This window comes from Salmo trutta, chromosome 24 (genome assembly GCF_901001165.1).
Source record: "Salmo trutta chromosome 24, fSalTru1.1, whole genome shotgun sequence".
Taxonomy (NCBI): domain Eukaryota; kingdom Metazoa; phylum Chordata; class Actinopteri; order Salmoniformes; family Salmonidae; genus Salmo; species Salmo trutta.
The window spans coordinates 16,617,389-16,640,638 of record NC_042980.1 but is presented as its reverse complement, the minus strand read 5'-3'; the positions used below and the strand labels follow the sequence as shown (position 1 = coordinate 16,640,638).

Sequence of the window (23,250 nt, the reverse complement as noted above, 5' to 3'; positions counted from 1 at the left end):
GCGAGGAAAATGGTCGCATTATAGAGCTCTGCCTGGCTTTTCGGTAGAACGAGGGGGGAGATGTACTGTACTGTATGTTACAAGGTGAACACTGAAGTAACACCTCAACCTCAAATCAAAAACTGAATTCAAAAGAAAGTTATGGAAAGGAAAGCTGCTGATAGGCTTGGTTCCGAGGGTCAAAGGAGTCGAAGAGTGCGAGTTGGCGGGGGGGGGGGGGGGGGGGGGGGGCCTGAGGGGGTTGGATAAGGGGGCAAGGAGCATGTTCACAGCAGTACCTCCCGTTCTCAGTCCACAGAGAGCTGGCTGCAGATGGTCTCCTTTTTTTCTCTACACTCCTCCCATGGCCAAACCCCTCCCTCCCTTCCCTCATCGTCCAGATCCATCTCTGGTGTAAATCGGTTTGACCCCCCCCTCCCCGGAGTGCTTACTCGCATGCACCTCAGGACAACAGAATGGGGGAGGGGGACCGCAGGAGGACCGCACGAGAGCGACCAACCGCGGTCAGGAGGCAGAGTTCTAGTTCTGTTTCTTAGCCCCCTCGTCGCCGTAACTGGAGCCCGTCTTCTTTATCTCGGTGACACCGATCAGGCGCCGGATGGCTATGGAGGCTGAGAAGGACCAAAAAGATAACAGACCGAGATTATGAACCAAATCTCAGTGAGGCAGAAAACATTTGTTGTCAGGAACTATGCACATTAATCAACATCTCAGTTACATTCCCATACGTGTTAGAGTTAGCTATACACCTCATGGTTATTGGATCGACGTCCCAGCCCCAGCCTAAGGCAAGAGTAACCAGGAAGCGTTATGTACCCTCTACTCACCAATGATAAGGAAGAGGCTGAAGCCGAGAATGAGGAGGGGGGAGCCACTGACCACCACACCGCAGGCAAAGTTTATGAGGGGCGAGAGCAGCAGGGTAGCCCAGAACAAGAAGTTAAGTAGCGTCCACAACCGGCGAGGAGGGGTGATGGTGGGACCTGGGAAAGTGCCCTCTTTATGATAGTGTTCTTGCAGAGCATCCTGGAGAGGGAGACCGAATGAATGTCAAGGTACTACCAAACCTGGTTAAACATATTTTGTTGTTACTTCCAAATAAGGTATGTGTCAGTAACTCATCTCATATGGGAGTTTATCTGTGTGTGAGACTTATACAGGGAACAAAACTGCATTTAACAATATTCAGTTACAACTCAAGCACTAAAGAGCCCTACCTTCTCCTGGTAAAGCTTATGAAGCCAGTTGGCACACTCCTTCTCATCTTCTGGGATCTCATCTACAGGGAACCGCCTGTAGGGAGAAGGAGCAGGGGAGACAAGCAGTCAACACAAAATCAGGAGATAGCCGGTTTGTGATAGGGCTGACTTTAAATTTAAAAAAAACTCATCATCAAGCTTTGATTATGTGAGTCAGCTGTGTAGTGCTAGGGCAAACACCAAAACATGCCCTCAGGGCCGAGTTGGGGAAACCCTGGAGTAGAGAATTTTATTTTTATTTATTTATTTATTTATTTTTTATTTTACCGTTATTTTACCAGGTAAGTTGACTGAGAACACATTCTCATTTACAGCAACGACCTGGGGAATAGTTTCAGGGGAGAGGAGGGGGATGAATGAGCCAATTGTAAGCTGGGGATGATTAGACAGCCGTGATGGTATGAGTGCCAGATTGGGAGAATGAGTTTGGTATAACAACATCTAACCACCAGGGGGCAAACTCACCCAAAATTCAGATGGGGCACCTCATACAGTGCCATCTACAGTAGGACAGGGCCATAAAACAGCCTTTTGATGTATAGCATTATGTATTATTTTCCACAAGCACCTGCTTTTGCCACACCAGGCTACTCTCCCAGTTTAGCCTCACACGAGGATCATTCATGCAGTGGAGCGGTTTTGATATGCCTCTCCGTGTAATCTAATTTAAAGGAAAGGCTTTGAAGGTCTCTCAACGTTGTCATTCAAATGGTCATTATGATTTGAAAAGAAACCGTCCATGATGCCATTGACAAATGGCTCTCTGTAATCTTATAGTTTTACTCAGCTCTCCCTAAGAGTTAGTTTTTTTTTACTGAAGGCTGGTACTGAAACTCATGATTGGCTGAGTCCTTTTTTTTAACCGCAGGGCAATCTGTGATGATGCCTTTCTCCCAGCCTCCCTTTACCTCCCTTTACCTCCCTTTACCTCCCTTTACCTCCCTTTACCTCCGCGGGTTGGGTCGGACTACCCCAGCAACACAAAGGAGTGTTAGGTAAGATTCCGGCTCAGTTTTGAGCAGTCCACTGTCCCGCTTACTATTAAAAAAATAGCAATGTGCTTTGAACAAAGCCAAGAGGCTAACAGAACGTCATGGGTTTTCGCTTGAAACAGCTCAAGTAATAATCACAGGGTCATACATATTGATTAGTACCCACCTGATTCTCATATCTGCCAGGTATTTCTTGCCGTTGATGATGCCCAGCAGAGTGGGGACTTGGTGGTCTTTGAAATTCAATGTGACATCATACACGGCAGATACTAAAAACAATGAAAGACAAAACAGAAAATCTATAATAATACAATACCTTATTTTGAACTGTGTGTGTGTGTGTGTGTGTGTGTGTGTGTGCACGCAACACGTGCATGGATGCCCCACCTGTGCCCTTGAGGCATTTCAGTGTTGTGGTGAAGCCTTTGGTTCTGGGCAGCAGGTGGTATTTGAGCTTGGGCAGGCCTTTACTCTCTGCCACCTCCATACTGATCTGGTGCTTCTTCTCTGTGAAGCGGGTGCCTTCGCAGTACAGCAGGAACTATGGAGACAGGAAAAGGAGCGTCAACAAACATGCACTCACAAGGGACTCACAGGCGCACGCAAACGTTGAGGTTAGAGAAACACACGCAAAGATAAAACGACAAGTTTAGAAATACACAAGATACACTACTGGTTCAGACAGGCACACATCCACCGAGGTGACCTCCTCTCCCCTATCCTCTTAGACTCCCCAGCAGGGCCAGCTTGTGTTACAGATCAAGTGCACCTCCAGGAAACGCTACTCGAAATAAAGTTCTTATCTTACTTCAAGGACTTCCATTTAGAGTGGGTGCAGCGTCAACAAAATATACATCCTCAGACAGACAGAAGACTGTTTCAAAGAAAACACTGCACATCTTGCCGTCCTCCTGTCCCTGAGGTGAGTTGGTCAGTCATGCGATTCCTAGGTGTTGCTTAAACCAGATCAGACGACCTGATTAGCCAAATCTCTGTCGTTCCCGGTAACAGTAACGAGAGGTGGAAGTGGAAACTTGCAGCCTGAGCAACAACATAAGATCGTTAGGGAGGGCTATTAGGAGCCAGACCAGAATCCCACTGACCTAGATTCCCCTGTGGCGTTTCAGCTTGATGAATAACACGAACCAGACCTGCTCCAGACAAGACCAAACTCCTGGACCTAGTCCAAATGACTTACGGCAGACTGAAGCTAGGAGCTCTAGAATCAGTCCTGTGTGTAGATTCACTGTACGAGCTATCTGGGCCTAATGTGCGCTACCCTCATCGTTTTGTAATGGCTGTTAAGAGCCAACAGAATGACAAGAAATGTAGTCATGTGGCCCAGGATAGAAAAATGTAGGCCTTAGCCCTTCACACTCGTACCCGGGTTGAAAATGGCAGATTTGGGCACTGATATGCACCTAAATTGGAACACAGTGGTTGTACAGTTCAGGCTCTCCACTTCACAGTGCTGTGTGGGTTTTGACTGACAGACGTTCTGAACTTGAGCGACACAGGTGACAAGAAGTTGCCCCCATCCCTCCCGCTAAATTGGGCAAGTTTTTTTGGTCATCTGAGCAAAGGAAATGCTGTAAATTAAGAGAATTCAATGTATTTTGAAAGATGCCCCTGGGTTGTCCTGAACAATAAATGGGCCCGTTTGTCTATTGTGAAGAAAATTTGCCACGGAACACGCACCTGAATGCACTCATGACTAGGGCTGTGGCGGTCACGACACTTTGCCGGCTATTGTCAAGCAAATGACTGCCGTTCTCACCGTAATTGACCGTTAATTAACATAAACATGTTTAGCATCTCCAGGTCTCGACGCACACAAGCCACTGATGTGTGTATGTAGATGTTCCAAAGGCTCACAAGTCTATTAAAATCATTTAATATTCACCATCACAATAAAATCAATGATTTATTTTAGAAACATGATGTGAAGAAAATGCATTTCAGGAAGAACAGAATGAGTCAGCCTATATATTATCTGGCTATGCGCCATGCCATAGGCTAGTTCATTTAGCAGAAAATATATGCTCATAAGTCACGTGCGATTATTTTATAGGATTTCATAGTAAGAAGAATATAATTGAACTTAGCTGAATAAAATAATATTATTCCTATTCCGGAGCAAAAAGGTGACGATTTGAAACAGGTCCTACACGCTAGATTTAGACGGTAATATATACAATACGTTTTGATTTAGAACGGCCCGTTGTCAATTGGGCAGGAACAGGGGCAGGGAGGAAAATAAACATCATCCGTATGCACTGGAATAGCGAATGGTGGCCGCTTTCCACAGTTGGTTTTTCAGAGTCATGCAGGGTAGGCTATTCCAGTTTTATAGTGGAGCATGTGCTTAATACTAGCAGCTGAGAAATAACGTCACAGCTGGGATCATCCTCTTTTTAGTGGCAACCATCAAAACTGCTTTCATTAGGGATTACACATAGAAATGTCTGGGCTTATAAGAACACTTATTTCACTCCACCCATCAGCCATTGAGAAGCATGCAGCCTTAACTTTGGAAACCAACTGAAATCTGTTCGGTAACATCAATAGTAAATAAAAAAAATAAAAAAAATCACAACAAAACATATTTCATTAAAAGTGTTGACAGCTCCTGTCTCTGTGCGGGGGTGGGGGCTTGGGCTCAAGACCGTACATAGGCCTATCCATATTTTGAAAGCGCTGTCCATTTCCTTGTGTTTGGCTTTGAAACATCCACAACCACCATGTTTTCCACTCAGTCTTGAACTTTAAAAAGCAAAATACTGATAAGTGTTTGATGTGATTTTCTATTGCATTTGCATTGCTGTCAGAGTGGTTAGAGGGACAATAGAGCCCTAAGAACCAGACCATTAGCGACCTGATGGTCGTTAGCGAGTCGGATACTAGTACCAACGCGTGTCCAGAGTGCATTAAATGAGATTACCGTGATGCAACGGTCTCGTGGAATTTGACTGCGGTCATGACTCATGACTGGTGTGGCGGTAATACGGACACCGCAACAACCCTACTCATGACTCATTATCTATGCGCACCAAAATTATGATCCTTTTGTTGTCAATAGAACAAGCTTTCAAAGTATGCCCACCTGACCCAGATAGCGATTTAAAAATGGTCTGCTTTTGGACTGCGTACAGAACAGTAATTGTGTGACGGTGGGGATGCAGGGTTGTGTTCCAAACAGAACAACCGCTAGTGCGCTTGCTCTAGTTCCTCAACGGCACAGAGAGGAGAGCTCAACAACAAAAAGCACGCTATAGTTTAAGACTCTTCTTTGAGCATGGAAATGACTTAGAAACTGTCCACTTGGAGACAGCAGTTAGTCCTCTCACTCAAACTCTTGTTGCACCTACCCCACATTTTCCAGGAACATTCTTATGCTACTGAATGAATTCAAAGAATCGTCAGATTCTGTTATCAACAAATGCGGCGAAAAGTACAGTAAAATGCACATAAAATCAAGCATAATGTTCAGATTCAGTCTCGTGTCAGGTGAAATGTTGTCCCCTCAACTTCAGGTGTAATAATTTCTCCATAATCACCAAACTGTTTCAATTGCTACTGTTCTTATGTATATGCTTTTCATATGTCTTCTGTAAGAAACATTTTAATTTAGCCCTCTCCATATAGGCCAATTCCCATGAGTGTAAAGGGTTAACCAAAGGAGACACACTCACCCACATAAACTCAGGGTAGTCTTTGAGTCTGTCCAGACCTCTGAACACAGTGTCTCTGTCCTCCTCCCACTTCCTCTTACAGAACACAATTTCCAGGAAGTACCAGGTCCATCCAATCAGAGGCACTTTCAGCAGCTCATGTTTGGCCAGCACCTTGGAACTCTGGGCAGAAAAGAAAGCGTGGGAACGGTAAGAGTCCTGAAGTGTATCTCTAGGATCAATCTCCTCTACTTCTCTTTATCGCTACGGAATCTGAAAACGCACAACAGTTGAAAATAATATGGAAAATATGGAAGGCGTCATTTGGTTTCACATGTCTGATTCTTTCAGATCAGGGCTGATAATAGATAGAAGGCAAAGAAGGGGGGCCGATGAGTTTGGACTATTGAGATGACCCCCATTTAGTGACTGATGAATAGTAGAGAGAAGATATACTGACCCCTAGGACTCCGTATCGCTCACACATGGTCCAGCCGCAGAGGAAGTCGATCTCGTAGTTGTGGTTGAGGATGATGATGACGTGCTCCTTGCCAAACCTCTCCACCGTGGCCTGGTCTGTATAAAGGGTGCATTCTGTGCCCGACCACCACTCTAGCAGCATCACCAGCTCTGCAACAAGTCCAAATATAGAAATTAAAATCGACTCAACGGCGACGGAGTCAAAATGATCAATATCGAATCTCCAGATTCATTATTTCACAAAGTCCCCTTTTGAGGTGTGACACAAGGTCTTATAATGCACACAGGATCTCTCTCACACACACACAATTCTAGCGTGGGGACTCACGGCTCCAGAGGGAGTAGGAGAGCCTGGTGTTGATCCTGCGGTAGAGCTGCTTGTTGAAGGGCCACAGGACGCAGGTGAGGAGCTGGATGAAGTTGATGATGAGGCCGCTCACCACGAACACAAAGCCCAGGAGGAGCTGCAGAACAAACTGGGTCTTCAGATAGGCTAACAGACCCATGGCTGCTGCTGCTGAGGAGCCTCCTCTCCTCCACACACTACTAACGACCTGTGGGAAAAGGGAGAGAGAATAGAGTGGGAGGGTGCAGGAGGAAGAGGGGGAAGCGAGGCAGGAAGGTGAAAGTAGGTAAGATAACAAGAGGGGTGGTGAAGAGAGGAAGAGAAGAGGGCGATTTAAAAGGACAGAGCAGTAAAAAAGGGAGAGGAGAAACAATGAACATGTTACATTTGATGCGTTTGCTCAGAGAGAAGATCAAATAAATACATTTCAAACGACATGTACGGTTGATCGATTCGAGAAGACATCACTGTTTCATTCTCACCACGGTGGACTCCCTCTATAAGCCCCTCCTGCACGGCCCTTCACTCAGTATTACGGACCTGGAAAAGAGACAGACCGAGAGAGAGAGAGAGAGAGAGAGAGAGAGACAGGTCAACATAGGCAGAAAGGTGGCAGGCAGGAAACAGAAAAGCCTACTGTAAACCATAGTGTACGGTTGCACAACTGTGTACAGTCAAGAAGAAGTGTTAGTGTAGAAGCTGGTCTACCTCATTAACAACCAGAACCTACTAAACTCTAAGCTAGCGGACAGAGGGGGAAAAAAAACCTCTAGCCTTTGTCTAGATTGTGTACTACTGTATAGCGCGTGCGTGAGTGCCAGTCACAGAAAATAATGAATAAACGACTGTCACAGACTGAATGAGCGCGACAGACAAGGCGGCTTACATGTGTTATGTTACAGCAGGTGTGTCAGAGCACAGGGACTGTAAGTGGGTCTCTGTGATGCATTTTCACTCACACAGACCAGTGAGTCACAACACAGCCCTCCAGTCCACTGTGACATTCAACCCCATGCAGGAGCGTTCACTCTCAACCTCAAGAGCTCTGCACACTTCACCTCTCCTATTCATTGTTCTATCGCATCCCTCTATTTGATTTTCAAATAAATTCATCCCTCCACAACTCCTTATCCTGTTCATCCCTCATTCAACCTTCCATTACCTCTCCATTTAAAACTGCAGGTTGGCATTTATTGGGATGACTCATGTACTGGAGGCAGCTCTGCAGAGGTCACTAGCTGGCACAGGCACGAAGTCATAAAATCTGATTTAAAACCCAACCACACTGGTAACCCTAATGCCTAAAACCAACCATAAATTAAGACCAAAAAGTAATTTTTGTTTTCATGATTTTTTCCCCCATATAGCCAATTTCAACTTCACTGCTGGCCCATCTAGCGGGAACTGCTCAGTTCTGCCTCCAGGACAAGACTCATGACAATAAACGTCCACCTGCATTTCATCTATCCCTTTACTTATACCTCCCTCTGTTTTTCCTTTCATCCTTTTTCCCCATCCAGCTCTGTTCTCTAAGGCAGCGATTCTCAAATGAGGTTTTGAAAGGGTCGCTGGTGTCAGAGTATAACGGGTTTTTTTAAAGACTCCAGTCTGAACTTAAACCAGGTAGGAAGTGTATAGAAATGAATTTACATGTAATATTTTTTCCCCAGAGATTAAATTAACAAGAGTATTTTCAATATAACACTATTTTGGTTGATTTTGAGGTTTCAAACCAGTTTATTAACATTCTTCATCGAGAAATTATCAACAATGAAATGACAATAATAATCGACAATGAAAGAGGTTGGAATGTTGTTCCCTTGTCATATAATTGCTACATTTACAATCAATACATACTGGGAGGAAAAAATCTGATTGTATTTTGTTGATTCTTTTCGCGATGCGAATATGCGGTCGTCACAGACAACCTGGTTCAATTTGGGTCCCGAAGCAAAACCTGTTGAGAACCACTGCTCTCAAGTTTTGGTTTATAAGACCAGACAAGGCCTGAAGCATGTAGGCTGTGGTCCTCTGTAGCTCAGTTGGTAGAGCATGGCTCTTATAAATGCCAGGATACTGGGTTCGATTCCCAAAAGCACCCGTGTGTGTGTGTGTGTGTGTGTGTGTGTGTATGTGTATGTATATATATATATATATATAAAATTATATTTAACCAGGTAGGCCAGTTGAGAACAAGTTCTCATTTACAATGACGACCTGGCCAAGATAAAGCAAAGCAGTGCAACAAAAACAACACCGAGTTACACATGGGATAAACAAAGGTACAGTCAATAACACAATAGAAAAACCTTTGTACAGTGTGTGCAAATGTAGTAAGATTAGGGAGTTAAGGCAATAAATAGGCCATAGTGGTGAAATAATTACAATTTAGCATTAACACTGGAGTGGTAGATGTGCAAGTAGAGATACTGGGGTGCAAAAGAGCAAAACATAATATGAGGATGAGGTAGTTGGGTGGGCTATTTACAGATGGGCTGTGTACAGGTGCAGTGATCGGTAAGCTGCTCTGACAGCTGATGCTTAAAGTTAGAGAGGGAGATATGTCTCCAGCGTCAGTGATTTTTGCAATTCGTTCCAGTCATTGGCAGCAGAGAACTGGAAGGAAAAGTGGCCAAAGGAGGTGCTGGCTTTGGGGATGACCAGTGAAATATACCTGCTGGGGCGCGTGCTACGGGTGGGTGTTGCTATGGTGACCAGTGAGCTGAGATAAGGCGGTGCTTTACCTAGCAAAGACTTATAGATGACCTGGAGCCAGTGGGTTTGCGACGAATATGTAGCGAGGGCCAGCCAACAAGAGCATACAGGTCGCAGTGGTGGGTAGTATATGGGGCTTTGGTGACAAAACGGATGGCACTGTGATAGACTGCATCCAATTTGCTGAGTAGTGTTGGAGGCTATTTTGTAAATTACATCGCCAAAGTTATTGATAATAATTCATAAGATGCACGCATGACTAAATTGATTTTGGATAAAAGCGTCTGCTAAATGGCATCTCTCAAAAAGGAGGCAATGGGTTGCAAAGTGTGTATTTGTGAGAGGAGAGAAATAAGATGCGTTTTGTTCGCTCTCAGAACAGGCCAACCATGTCTCCATTGTTCGGGACAAATGACCAGCGTCCCAGAGAGGGAGGTAGACACACAGAGAGAGATTGTGTGTAAGTGTGTAGAATCGTCTGGCAGAAAGGCAGCAGTGCAGAATACATTAAACACTACATTCCTAAGTGCAAAACATTCTTAGTATCTCGTCTTGCATAGTTCTGAGAAGTCAAGTCTATGTGCTGTACTGAACATCACTGAATGGGTGTTAAGCCAGCTCCATTTTGATGTTTGTCCACTACACAGCAGGTGATGGGGATATTTTAATCCGGACTGTAGCCTATAAACAAGATCAAACACCCATGGAAGCTCAAAGCTTATTCTATTCTCTGATTTAAAAGGACTGGAGGAGATTTTGCCTAAGTATCACGGTGATAGATACAGTAAAATGTACAGTAAAATGGCAGTGTCATACTAGTAGTGTGTCTGCTCTTTCCAGAAGTGGCTGCTCTTTGTTAAAACCATGGATGGGCAGCTGGTGGCCCCCCTTTTGTAGGCCTGCGGACCAACGTCACAAAGAAATAAAAATAATATCTGTCGTCAGTGGTCTCAACTTACTTTTTGAGAGTTAGAATAATATAATACACAAGGTGCAATGTCGAAATTTGGTTGTGCAGTCACTCACTCAGACCATGTCAGTAAATTTTTTTATTTTTTTTATGGTAAATTAGTCTAGCGACCAGCTATCTAAACTTTTAATAAGCATGGTCGAATTACCGACCGGGGTGGGGCCCATTGATCATCAGTTATCATATAAAAAAAAAAACTAAACTACAAAACATTTTCCTACATCCTATGGCTAAATGTGTAGAATTGAAGGAAATTAGCAGTAAAACTGCTAATTTCTCTCCGCCCCATGGCAATTTTTGGGGGAATTGCTTGAAATTAGTAAAAAATAATAACAATAATTCTCTGCACCATGGCAAAAAGTGTAGAATTTCAGCAAACTTATTTTAAAACGGCTACATTTTCTATATGCCTCATGGCAAAATGTGTAGAAAATTAAATGAGGGGGCAATAGAAATACTGATTGTTTTTGGATATAAATTACGCACCCTGCCTAGCTATAAACAACACACACAGGGGCCGTTTTCTAAGAGAAGGAGCTTGTGTGTGTTTGGATTGCTTTCATGGAGGACTGGCTGAAAATGTTAAGGATAATCAAAATAGAAACCAGCCGAGACCAGCGGATTAAAAAAACTCTGAATTATTAGCCTCCATTCAGTAAACGCACAAAACCACTTCGCCAGGCCAAATATATACACATTAAAACCTTATTAAAACCTTATTACAAGATGGCATTGACAGATATGGCAGCTCTGCTTCTAGCTTTACAAGCATTTCGTACACCTGCAATAACATCTGCACGTGACCAATAAAATGTGATATCTATTAGACATGTTTGCGCAGTGGCGAACCTATTGGACCTAGGCCTTCAGTGTGTGACAGGATAATGATGCTGACAGGACAGCAACGGTGATACCAGCACACTCATGTACAGTGAGGGAAAAAGTTTTTGAACCCCTGCTGATTTTGTACGTTTGCCCACTGACAAAGAAATTATCAGTCTATAATTTTAATGGTAGGTGTATTTGAACAGTGAGACAGAATAACAACAAAAAAATCCAGAAAACGCATGTCAAAAATGTTATAAATTGATTTGCATTTTAATGAGGGAAATAAGTATTTGACCCCTCTGCAAAACATGACTTAGTACTTGGTGGCAAAACCCTTGTTGGCAATCAAAGAAGTCAGACGTTTCTTGTAGTTGGCCACCAGGTTTGCACACATCTCAGGAGGGATTTTGTCCCACTCCTCTTTGCAGATCTTCTCCAAGTCATTAAGGTTTCGAGGCTGACGTTCGGCAACTCGAACCTTCAGCTGCCTCCACAGATTTTCTATGGGATTAAGGTCTGGAGACTGGCTAGGCCACTCCAGGACCTTAATGTGCTTCTTCTTGAGCCACTCCTTTGTTCCCTTGGCCGTGTGTTTTGGGTCATTGTCATGCTGGAATACCCATCCACGACCCATTTTCAATGCCCTGGCTGAGGGAAGGAGGTTCTCACCCAAGATTTGACAGTACATGGCCCCATCCATCATCCCTTTGATGCGGTGAAGTTGTCCTGTCCCCTTAGCAGAAAAACACCCCCAAAGCATAATGTTTCCACCTCCATGTTTGACGGTGGGGATTGTGTTCTTGGGGTCATAGGCAGCATTCCTCCTCCTCCAAACACGGCGAGTTCAGTTGATGCTCATTGCAACTCCACGAGGTGAGATCTTGCATGAAGCCCCAGGCCGAGGGAGATTGACAGTTCTTTTGTGTTTCTTCCATTTGCGAATAATCGCACCAACTGTTGTCACCTTCTCACCAAGCTGCTTGGCGATGGTCTTGTAGCCCATTCCAGCCTTGTGTAGGTCTACAATCTTGTCCCTGACATCCTTGGAGAGCTCTTTGGTCTTGGCCATGGTGGAGAGTTTGGAATCTGATTGATTGCTTCTGGGGACAGGTGTCTTTTATACAGGTAATAAAAGGGAGTGCTCCTAATCTCAGTTTAAGAGTGTGCTCCTAATCTCAGCTCGTTACCTGTATAAAAAGACACCTGGGAGCCAGAAATCTTTCTGATTGAGAGGGGGTCAAATACTTATTTTCCTCAATAAAATGCAAATCAATTTATAACATTTTTGACATGCGTTTTTCTGGATTTTTTTGTTGTTATTCTGTCTCACTGTTCAAATAAGCTGAGAATGTGATTGGTTGATTCCATGGTCACTTAATAATTTTGCCTTAATACAGTTCTGAATACTAGCTTCTGATGGCCTAGCCAATGTCTGACTTAGCTAGATTTCTCCCCCCAGAGACCACTCCCAAAAAAATTCTGATTGGAAAGGGTTAACGCTGAAGAAAAGATCCAACAAACTGAATAGATTAAATCAGATCATTGAAAATAATATAATTAGAATGATCATTATTTTATAAATCCTTAGCCCTTCTTAAGGCGTAGAAGGACCTCATTGTTGCCCACTGTATTTAGGTTAGTAATAATTTGTAGTGTGGCTCCATTTTGCCACAGCATACATTTGCCCTTTAAAATCCATAAGTTCTTCAGAAATATGAACACAGAAACACTGGACATTTTTAACTCTTATTATGGTGGCGATTTGACAAAATTACAATCATGGTCTTGAATTGGACTCTCATTGTTCTGGTGTCGGTCTTGACTGTCTCGGACCCCTTGTCCCCCTCCCGATCTTGACTGTTTGGCCCTCCCTCCGGTCTTGGTTTCAACTTGGATTCGATTTGCTCCGGTCTTGGGTCGGTCTTACTTTAGGTGGTTTCGAACAAAACGCTACTTTGTTAAGTAGTGGTTTGGTCGAAATTGGATGTTGGGTATTATATTTAATGAATCCTATGAATAGAAATGGCCAATTTGGGTGCAATCAGTTAAACTTAAATCAAAAACTGGTCAAAATTAAGCTAACATATTGTTTACGCCTACCCCTTATCCAGTACTCTCAGATCTACAAGAAGTGTCTAGCCCAGGGCTGTCAAAACGTTTGGACTGTATGTATGTGGGGCTGCCCTAGTCCTAGTATATTTCGTATTGGCAAAATGCATTCCAACGTGTTGCACAACCTGTGAGACAAACAGGCAATCAAACCCAGGGACAAGAAAGCCGTAGGTTGGGAGTAGAGACATGTCTGGTACCACATTGCCAAACGAGTCAATTCCTAATAAATTGCAAAACTGCACTGGAAGGTTGCCCAATAATTCTCCCACCCATTGCTCAAGTAGTGCCTTGAGAGCATCTGAGAAGACACAGGTGAGAGGGCTACCACTCGGGGTTATACACCATTGGAGGAATATTCCCATGTCACAATCAGTTAAAAATAGGAAGGCATTCTGCATTGTAAATTATTCAGAGTAATTCCCTACATTTAGGCCATTAACATGAGTATCAGAATGACAGATTGCAGTGTACCTTTGTAGTCAAAGCTTCAAACAGGAACCCAACAGACCACTTCCAACTGAGACCAAAAGAGAAGGCTCTGGGTTTTGAGGTAAAAGAAAGTAAAGAGCACATACACACTTTCTCTCCCACATGCAGCCTGTTCAGACGTGACCACGGGATCAATTTATTTTCCAGCTCACTGCAATAAATATTGGAAGAAAATGCTTTCAGTGTGCATCTGTGCACTTACAGTAGCAAAAGCGGGGGCAGAAATCTTTTTTTTTTAATGAACAATTGGATCACCTGTGAGTTCTAAAAGATTTCGCCCCTTTAAACATCCTCAAAGGAACATATGTTCAAAGAGTAACCATGGTAACAGACCCAGATGTAACACACTAGGTAATGGGTATTATAGGTGCTCCTTCTGCATCCAGTTCCTCTCTTACTTTTCTAGCCCTCTTAAAAAGCGGCAATCCTTAGTTGAAACAATAACAAAGCATACTTCACGCCCCCGTTTCAGTAAAAAGCGGAGGGATGGGGCTGGAGAAATGTAACCACTCAAATTCATAGAAAGATCTCCGGGTGCAAGGACTGACCATCCATGTTTTGAGGCTATATAGTGTTCGTTTATAATTTTACAGAGGTTACAAACATTGTTTTACTTCAATCTTATATTTGTATATTATATTTTTGGTTCTGATAGTGTATGACAGTTGAACTAAGCTCATGAGGCATTTATAAGTTAAATTCTTCAAGAATCAAATGGGTACATATAAATTCTAGAAAAGTCCAGAATTGGATGTAGCAACTGCAGATTGCCCCTTTAAGGGCTTTCCAGACATGCAGGAGTATCCCATTAATTTTCAATGGAGCCAGGTGGGGAGCAGAATTACATCCAAAAACAATAATTGTATTCTAATCTATTTTTGGGTTAATAATTGTTGTTGCCTGTAAATACTTTTTTTATGCATGCTTATGGTGTTACAGCAATTCACTTTTCACACTTCGAAAATTGTGTTTGCCTTCTTGCTATGGTCACCAGCGGTCAGCTATTGCCCTCGTGTGTGAAGGCAGTAGCTGCTTTGACAAGAGGGATAAACCAGGCAAACCCTGCTCTGCCCAGCGCTTGTCCGTCTGGAGAGCGCTTTACTCTCTCGCTCTCCATCTCTTTCAACCAGGATCATCTCCAAGACCAAAGTTGGTGAGCATTACCTCAGACTAGAGCCCTCAAAGCATCATATACTAGTTGCTTCTCTATGGGAAGCAAGACCTGAGGGACCCAACTCAAGTAAACAGGCAGCGTAAGCAGAGCTCCAGCCTAGCCCCTGGAGCCTGAGAAAGAAAGCAAGACCCACCTGTGGCCTCACGCATTCCTGGGAGAGGATTACAGAGTACAGACACTGGGTTAAAGCTGCTTAGGAAAGGAACAGCTGCCTCTCCTCAATCACCTGGTTGCAGTTTCACTGGGGGATATGGTTATGTATGGCCATAGGAGCCATCTATTCTACAAAGACCAGGAAAGGTCAAATTAGGATTTGAGAAAACCATTAGCCCACATCTGGCCAACAAGGGACAAGATTCTCAAAGTCCATTTGATACAACTGCCTGGGTCGTAACAAACATGTAGAACATACCAATGAGGGGATTAAAGAAGGGATATGAGTTGACTACTCTTGAAGCTCCTCAAGCAAAATGCCAGGCACCCATTGAAGTCACAGAACTGGTCCAGATATCTACTGGAGGCCATCTGAACGGCCCTGGTTAGTGGCTGGTCCACCCCCCTTCTTCCCAGTATGACTTACCAGTAGACGTAGTAGGCCATAGCCAGGACCACCAACGCCCCACAGATCCCGGTGAAGATCATCACCGCACTCTGGTTCAGCATATTGACCGTTTGTGTATCCCACCAAAATAAAATGTAAAAGTTGAATAAGACCGATCGGGAAGACAGCGGATTGTCACTCACGGCCTATTCTGCTGCACAGCCATGGTAATCCCTCAGAGAGAACTAAGGAGAATATGATGAAAGCTGTAACTCAACCAGATTCCACTGGATGAGGTGTCGGTAGGAGGGGGGAGATCCCACGGAAAACTGACCACTCAGAGCAAGGGGTGAGTGTGGTCCCCAGACGAAACTGCGCTCACAATGGGCCAAAATAACTGAAGTCCAACAAAGATGACCCAGAGACCCAGAGGAACCTCCAACTACCAGTCCACTTCAATTCAGACCTCACTGGATGAAGCGAATGATAGCTAGGTAGGTAAGAATGGCCAGTGTCTCCCTTCTAGAGGACAGGCATACATGTAAGCAGTATCTTACATGCCTTACTCATCTCTAATCCTCGGTGGATCAGATTAGCACTGATTAGGAAGCTACAGGCACCCTGGATAAGTCACTTCAAATTTCCATCAACCTGGAGGGGTCTGGGTTCTCTTGGAAAGGGGTGGAGTTAGCATGGCAGAACCTGCCATGGTAACAGTTTGATTACAAGTTGTTGCTTCTGGCTTTACTCTGCCGTTGGCTACCAACCAGTGCCACTCAAGAAAGGGCGGGAGAAGTGACCCCAGAGCTAGGTTAACAGCTAGCTACTTAACTAATTTGCAGAAAGTGTCTTCTTGCAGTTTGTTTTGTTCTCTAAAGACATGGTGGGCTAAATAAACACTTGTCCAGATGGCAGCTATTTCATCCACAACATTAAAAATGAAACATCATAAACATCTTAGGTACCTCACCAAACTTAGCAATTTGATACCTGGTTCATTGAATGGAATTATTTTACAAAAAGTATTTGGTCGTAATTGTAATGTTGCAGGGTGGCCCCCATCCTCCAGGACAGTCCAGGAGAGCTACTAGGTGTGCAGGCTTCTGCTCCAGCCCTGCTCAAACACACCACATTGTAATAAAATCAGCTACTGACTGGTGTGCTTGACAGGGCTGGGTCAAAAGCCTGCACACCCAGTAGCTCTCCAGATGGAGAGTTGATGGACCGCATGTTTTATACAGTTGCCTAACAGTGCAGTATTTTACTTTGTGGGGGGTTAAATGCCTTGCTCAAGGCCACAACGGCAGGTGATATACTGTAATAAATGGGATCAGAGACCAGCAGCCTTCCATTGTGAATACCAGTGATAATAATGAATGTTATTTTGTAAAGTGGTTCCTTGCATCATACAACACAATTTTCAGTCTCCTTTTTGGCTCATGGTGTTAACCATTTTTATTTTTGGACAAGTGACTTTAGATTTCAGGCAAGTAAAAAAGTGGCTATAAAAGTTCAGTGCAGCCATAGATTCTGAGCTGTAAGGGAGAGATGACTGATAAGACACGAGGATCCAAGAGGTACTTCTTCATACAATCAGCAGAAAGGAGATGGCGGCCGCTAGGGAACGGGGATGGCGGCCGCTAGGAAACGGGGATGTGTGATATGGCACCGACAGAGATGGTCGCCTCGCTTCGCGTACTTAGGAAACTATGCAGTATTGTTTGTACTATTTCTTACACTGTTACCCCAGGAAATCTTAAGTTTTATTACATACAGCCGGGAAGAACTATTAGATATAAGAGCAACGTCAACTTACCAACATTACGACCAGGAATACGACTTTCCCGAAGCGGATCCTCTGTTTGGACCACCACCCAGGACAATGGATCGGATCCCAGTAGGCGACCCAAAACAACGGCGGGGGCAGATGAAGCAGTCTTCTGGTCAGGCGCCGTAGACAGGCACATCGCTCACCACTCCTAAGTATGTCCAGTCTCTTGACAACAAGGTAGACGAAATTCGAGCAAGAGTTGCCTTCCAGAGAGACAGAGATTGTAACATTCTTTGTTTCACGGAAACATGGCTCACTCGGGATACGTTATCAGAGTCGGTACAGCCACCTGGTTTCTTCACGCGTCGCACCAACAGAAACAAACATCTCTCTGGTAAGAAGAAGGCCGGGGCGTATGCCTTATGATTAACGAGTCGTGGTGTGATCATAACAACATACAGGAACTCAAAGTTCTTTTGTTCACCTGACCTAGAATTCCTTAAAATCAAATGCTGACCGCATTATCTACCAAGATAATTCTCTTCGATTATAATCAGAGCCGTGTATATCCACCCCAAGCAGACACCTCAACAGCCCTGAAAGAACTTCATTGGACTCTATGTAAACTGGAAACCACATATCCTGAGGCTGCATTTATTGTAGCTGGGGATTTTAACAAGGTTAATCTGAAAACAAGGCTCCCTAAATTTTATCAGCATATCAAATGCACGACCCGGGCTATCAAAATTCGGGATCATTGCTACTCTAACTTCCGTGACTCATACAAAGCCCTCCCTCGCCCCCCTTTCGGCAAATCTGACCACAACTCCATTTTGTTGCTCCCAGCCTATTGACAGAAACTAAAACAGGAAACGCCCGTGCTCAGGTCTGTTCAAAGCTGGTCCGACCAATCTGATTCCACGCTTCAAGATTGCTTCTATCACGTGGAATGGGATATGTTCCGGATAGCCTCAGACAACAACATTGATGTATACGCTGATTCGGTGAGCGAGTTTATTAGCAAGTACATCGGTGGTGTTGTACTCACGGTGACTATTAAAACCTTCCCCAACCAGAAACCATGGATTGATGGCAGCATTCGCTCTAAACTGAAAGCGCAACCCACTGCTTTTAATCATGGCAAGGTGACCGGAAACATGACCGAATACAAACAGTGTAGCAATTCCCTCCGCAAGGCAATCAATCAAGCTAAGCGTCAGTATAGAAACAAAGTAGAGTCGCAATTCAACAGCTCAGACACGAGACATATGTGGCAGGGTCTACAGTCAATCCCGGATTACAAAAAGAAAACCAGCCCAGTCGCGGACACCAACGTCTTGCTACCTGACAAACTAAACAACTTCTTTGCTCGCTTTGAGGACAATACAGTGCCACCGACACAGCCCGCTACCAAAACCTGCGGGCTCTCCTTCACCGCAGCCAACGTGAGTAAAACATTTAAACATGTTAACCATCGCAAGGCTGCCGGCCCACCCTCTGCAACTGGGTCCTGGACCTTGACGGGCCACCCCCAGGTGGTGAGGGTAGGAAACAACATCTTCACCCCGCTAATCCTCAACATTGGGGCCCCACAAGGGTGCGTTCTCAGCCCTCTCCTGTACTCCCTGTTCACCCATGACTGCGTGGCCTGCGGACAAACTGAAATGGTCCAACCACACAGACAGCATGGTGAAGAAGGCGCAACAGCGCCTCTTCAACCTTAGGAGGCTGAAGAAATTTGGCTTGTCACCAAAAACACAAACTTTTACAGATGCACAATCGAGAGCATCCTGTCGGGCGGTGGTAATGTATTGGGCCTGTAGCTTACTGCACAAATCTTATTGCTACAGTACCATTTTGAATTGGTTAATGTTGCATAGGTTTACATTTTTTAAGTCATGTTAAAAAAAATCTGAGTGGTAGAGCTCGGCTTGCATTTTGACTCAGTGATCTTGACTCAGAAAGGGTTAGTGACCACTGTTCTAGACTTTTCTCTGTTAACACTACCAATGTTTCCCTTTACTGTGGTAATTCTTATCGAATCAATGCAATATTAGCCACTTTCAATGCAACATACAGAAACAAAACTAAGAAGAGGCAGAACGCATCGGAGTAGGATTCTATTGCATTGACACGCACGACTCAGCCCGTATTCTACACAAATAAATTCATTAAAAATCCTACAATGTGATTTTCTGGATTTTTTTTCTCATTTTGTCTGTCATAGTTGACGTGTACCTATGATGAAAATTACAGGCCTCTCGTCTTTTTAAGTGGGAGAACTTGCACAATTGGTGGCTGACTAAATACTTTTTTGCCCCACTGTATGTGAGCACACTTGTTCAGTCCAGTCAAACCGAAGCATGCAAAAGGATTACGTCAGAGCTCCCAGGGGTGTCACGCACCCCAGAAATCTGAGGGGGCCTGCTTTAAAAAACAAATATAATAATTTAGGTCCACCAACCTTGCCAGCAGGCTTTCCAGCGAAGATAGTTGGCGAAGCTAGCTACTCTAACTTGATTGACAGCCTTGTGAGAACAGAAATTACAAGATTGTTATAATACTGTTATTGCATCAAATGGTTGTTTTATGGGGGCTTGGCTGTTTTGCATGTTATTTTGGCATTAATACGTGTCACATATAAATTAGCATTTTGTACCTTGGGTTGAGTGTAAGCACCAACTCACGAAACCCCCGTTTCTCGACCGTGTAAACTGGGGCCATGTCTTTGCAGATGTAAGTTGTAACGGCAGCTGTTATCTCCTTCCACCTTCGTGATTCTTTGCCATATGTTGTGCCGCGGGCAAAAGCCTCTTGCAAGGTCTGTGTCGGGGGTTTGTTTTGAGCACTCGACTGTACTTTTTTAGGTCTCATCCGTAGAATCTCTCCGTACTGTTTCACATGAGTCTTGCGTAGGTGGTAAAATAGATTAGTGGTGTTTGAGCCTGTTGTCAGGACCGGTCTGTGCCATATTTTGCAGTGGATGGTTTTCTGGTCCGTGTCAGACTTTTCATACCCAAACCACGTCTATGCGACCGAAGATTCCCCTCTTTTAGGTACGAGTTCCGTGTCTCCATCCTCTGTGTCACGTTCACTCTCTTCCATGTTTGTTTGTGTTGCAAATTTCCTTCCACAACGCAAAGCGTCGTCCAATTGATGAAAAATATTGCCTTAAAGAGTGTGATTTGCGACACCACAAAATAAACGATAGAAAAACGTCTATCATTTCATATTGTGCTCAATCGTCACACGATATATATCGTCATATCGCCCAGCCCTAGCGCCATGTAAATCTTGATGTCTGTTGCATGAGAGCAAAATGTACCTTTGTATAAATTCTCTCATCTGTGATTTGTCATGAACATCCAGGAGGATGGACTTTGCTATAAAATGCTGTGGCTTAGTCCTGCTGGTTGGGCTCTCAACGAATCCCCTACGGGTGGGTCCATTACTGCAGTAATTCAATAATAAAGTTTACTTGTAAAAAGTCTCCTTTTGATTAGAATAATTCCACGACAGCCTGAAATGGCTTCTTGGTAGCTAGTTATGAGGTTGGGAAACTATTTTGGCTAGCTAAAGCAAACTTCATAAAATTGCTAAGCGACTAGTAGTATTAGAGAAAAACTAACAAAAATGCATGTATTTTTTAAACAGGATAAATCTGAGGGGACACATGCCCCTGGGTTCATGTTAAGTCTTTGCCCTAACACTACACAGCCGACTAAATTCCCAATCTGGCCCTCACACCATCACGGCCACCTAATCATCCCCTGCTTCCATCCCCCTTCTCTCCGCTGTACCCATTCCCCAGGACAATGCCGTAAATGAGAATGCATTCTCAGTCAGCTTACCTGGTAAAATAATGGTTAAAAAAAATGAAATATCAAAGCTTGATGATTAATTGATTATGGTATGTAGTGCTAGGGCAAAAAAACAAAAGATACACCCCTTGAGGTCCCCAGGACCGAGTTTGGGAAACCCTGCCCGAAGTAGAAAAAAATGACAAAGTGAGCATGTGCAAAAGGTAACATCATGAGGATCAAACATGCACATCATCCAGTTAGCTAGCGACATCTCAAAGAGATGCTTTAAATTATTAATTTTAGTACTGGTGCAATTTAATAAAATGTACAGTACAGAATCGCCAAGGCACGCAGAAGGAGAGTTTGTCATCCCACTGGGTTACTTTAGTGCAATGTACACATGCCAAGTCAGCTATACTTGCCTCGATCTGACCGAAAGCTTGATTGCATGAATGCTGCATAATACATTCTGCAGTCAAACTTTTTTCATGATGTAATTCCAAATGTTTTGTTGCACACAAATCCACTAAAGTTCGACATTTACCATTTGCTTATATTTATGTAAGGTCTACACATACGGTTTAATCACATTTTCAATGAAATGTATTTATAAAGCCCTTTTAACATCAGCCGATGTGGATAAATCCAACGTATGCTCCACACAGAACTATGCACAAATGCTGCAAGGCAGACGCAGCGTTCCATTGGAAATTAATGGACTTCTGGTGTACCAAAACGTAACTACGCTCTGTCTGATCGAGGCATGACAGAGGAACACATGTGGTGTCAACGTCGAAAAGTGAGCTATACCCACAATTTCCCAATGTAACGTTACAATTCCTGAAAATAGAAATCACAAAACCAAGCAAAATGTGCATCAGGAATTGCATATTATTAATTTTTTTTTTTACACAAGATAGCTACTGTATGTTTGTGATATGTATTTTGCCAGCAACTACCTAACAAGATTGAAGCTAACTACATAGCTTTCCCAATAAATACGTTGATTGCTCATTAAACTTACTGTTAGCGAAATACTGTTGGCTAGCCAACTACAAAAACACAATACATGGGACCAATCCAGCTAGCTATTCGTCTGGAATATGTGATTGTATTAACGTAAATTAGCATGTAAGGTATAACACTTAGCAATCAAGCTTTCTGTTACCTACCTATCTAACTGGTAGTTAGCACCCAACGTCAGAAGATTCGTGCTTACTAGCACTAGCCAGTAAGCTAACGTTACCCCATGCTGTCACTCGCCGTGATAATGTTAACGTTACCTGACTTGTTCCAGTTTTGAAGATGCAAGCTTCTTAGCTAGTTCAAAACTAGTGCAGCCACTTTGGATTCTTCTGGATTCCAAGCTAAATTATTATCAGTAGCTAGCTAGCCAGCTAATTCACTCATCAGGGTGGTTGCTATGCTATTGTTTGTCGCTGAAATGACCAACTGAGGTATGAAAGAGCAGAGCTGAGACGATATCAAACTTCCGGTCCGTCCCCTCACCCATATTCGGAATGAAACAGCTCCTGTCATTTGGCGGTTATCATGAATAGATTTTTTGATTGAGATTTATTAGCATTCCCATTACCCGACGCCAATGTCGACAGCTAGTCTTACTGGGGTCCGACACATAACGGAAAATATAATACAGACTAAATAATTTACTATTTACATACATTAAAAACGTTAAGATGCAGTCTTTGCTTAATTTGTGCCGGATCCTGCACCTCTCAGTTTTGGACTGTTTCGTTCCGGAACCCATTTTGTAGGATCCGGTACCTCTCGTGGCATGAACAATACGTTTCACTGTTTGCAATGTAAACAATAAATTAATATAATAAAAGCAATCCGAGTTAGGCCAATTCAAGTTGACTCCTCTGTACTTCTCCTGGCTGCCCCATACAAATATAATGTGAAAACGTGCCAGATAATTGATTCGTGTTGGGCCGGCCCGAGTTTATAATTTGCGCAACATTGTAGCCTATATAGACCAACGCGTGGACTTTGATGTGGTGTGAGAGAGAAGCGCGCCTGTATCTTGCACATAACTAGAATGATATTCACGCTCTGTGATTTATCTCCCTCTCTCTACT

At 43.7% G+C, this 23,250-nt stretch overlaps 1 protein-coding gene across 3 annotated transcripts; it reads right to left on the bottom strand.

The window, feature by feature from the left end:
- Nucleotides 1-321: 321 nt before the first annotated feature.
- LOC115160822 (1-acyl-sn-glycerol-3-phosphate acyltransferase gamma) lies at nucleotides 322-22,648 on the bottom strand. Of its 3 annotated transcripts, none has more exons than XM_029711281.1 (10): nucleotides 22,435-22,648; nucleotides 7,173-7,288; nucleotides 6,731-6,956; nucleotides 6,383-6,552; nucleotides 5,944-6,105; nucleotides 2,639-2,792; nucleotides 2,418-2,520; nucleotides 1,218-1,293; nucleotides 828-1,026; nucleotides 322-611 (listed from the first exon to the last, which is right to left on the bottom strand). In XM_029711281.1, the coding sequence occupies exons 3-10, from the start codon at nucleotides 6,906-6,908 to the stop codon at nucleotides 520-522; spliced, it is 1,134 nt and encodes a 377-aa protein (XP_029567141.1). In that variant the 5' UTR covers nucleotides 6,909-6,956; nucleotides 7,173-7,288; nucleotides 22,435-22,648; the 3' UTR covers nucleotides 322-519. The 3 variants fall into 3 exon arrangements, with proteins under 3 accessions (XP_029567141.1, XP_029567140.1, XP_029567142.1); XM_029711280.1 differs by having other exon boundaries at nucleotides 7,231-7,288; nucleotides 22,435-22,647; XM_029711282.1 differs by lacking the exon at nucleotides 22,435-22,648 and adding an exon at nucleotides 22,324-22,344 and having other exon boundaries at nucleotides 7,231-7,288.
- Between the last annotated feature and the right edge of the window lie 602 nt (nucleotides 22,649-23,250).

What these genes read in the sequence shown, in the direction of transcription:
- LOC115160822 (XM_029711281.1), bottom strand. Translation starts at nt 6,908, where the DNA reads ATGGGTCTGTTAGCCTATCTGAAGACCCAGTTTGTTCTGCAGCTCCTC. An exon ending in ACTACCCTGAGTTTATGTGG is followed by an intron (nt 2,793 to 5,943) that starts GTGAGTGTGTCT and finishes CTGTCTCCATAG; the next exon opens with TTCCTGCTGTACTGCGAAGG. An exon ending in CTGGCAGATATGAGAATCAG is followed by an intron (nt 1,294 to 2,417) that starts GTGGGTACTAAT and finishes TTCTCCCTACAG; the next exon opens with GCGGTTCCCTGTAGATGAGA.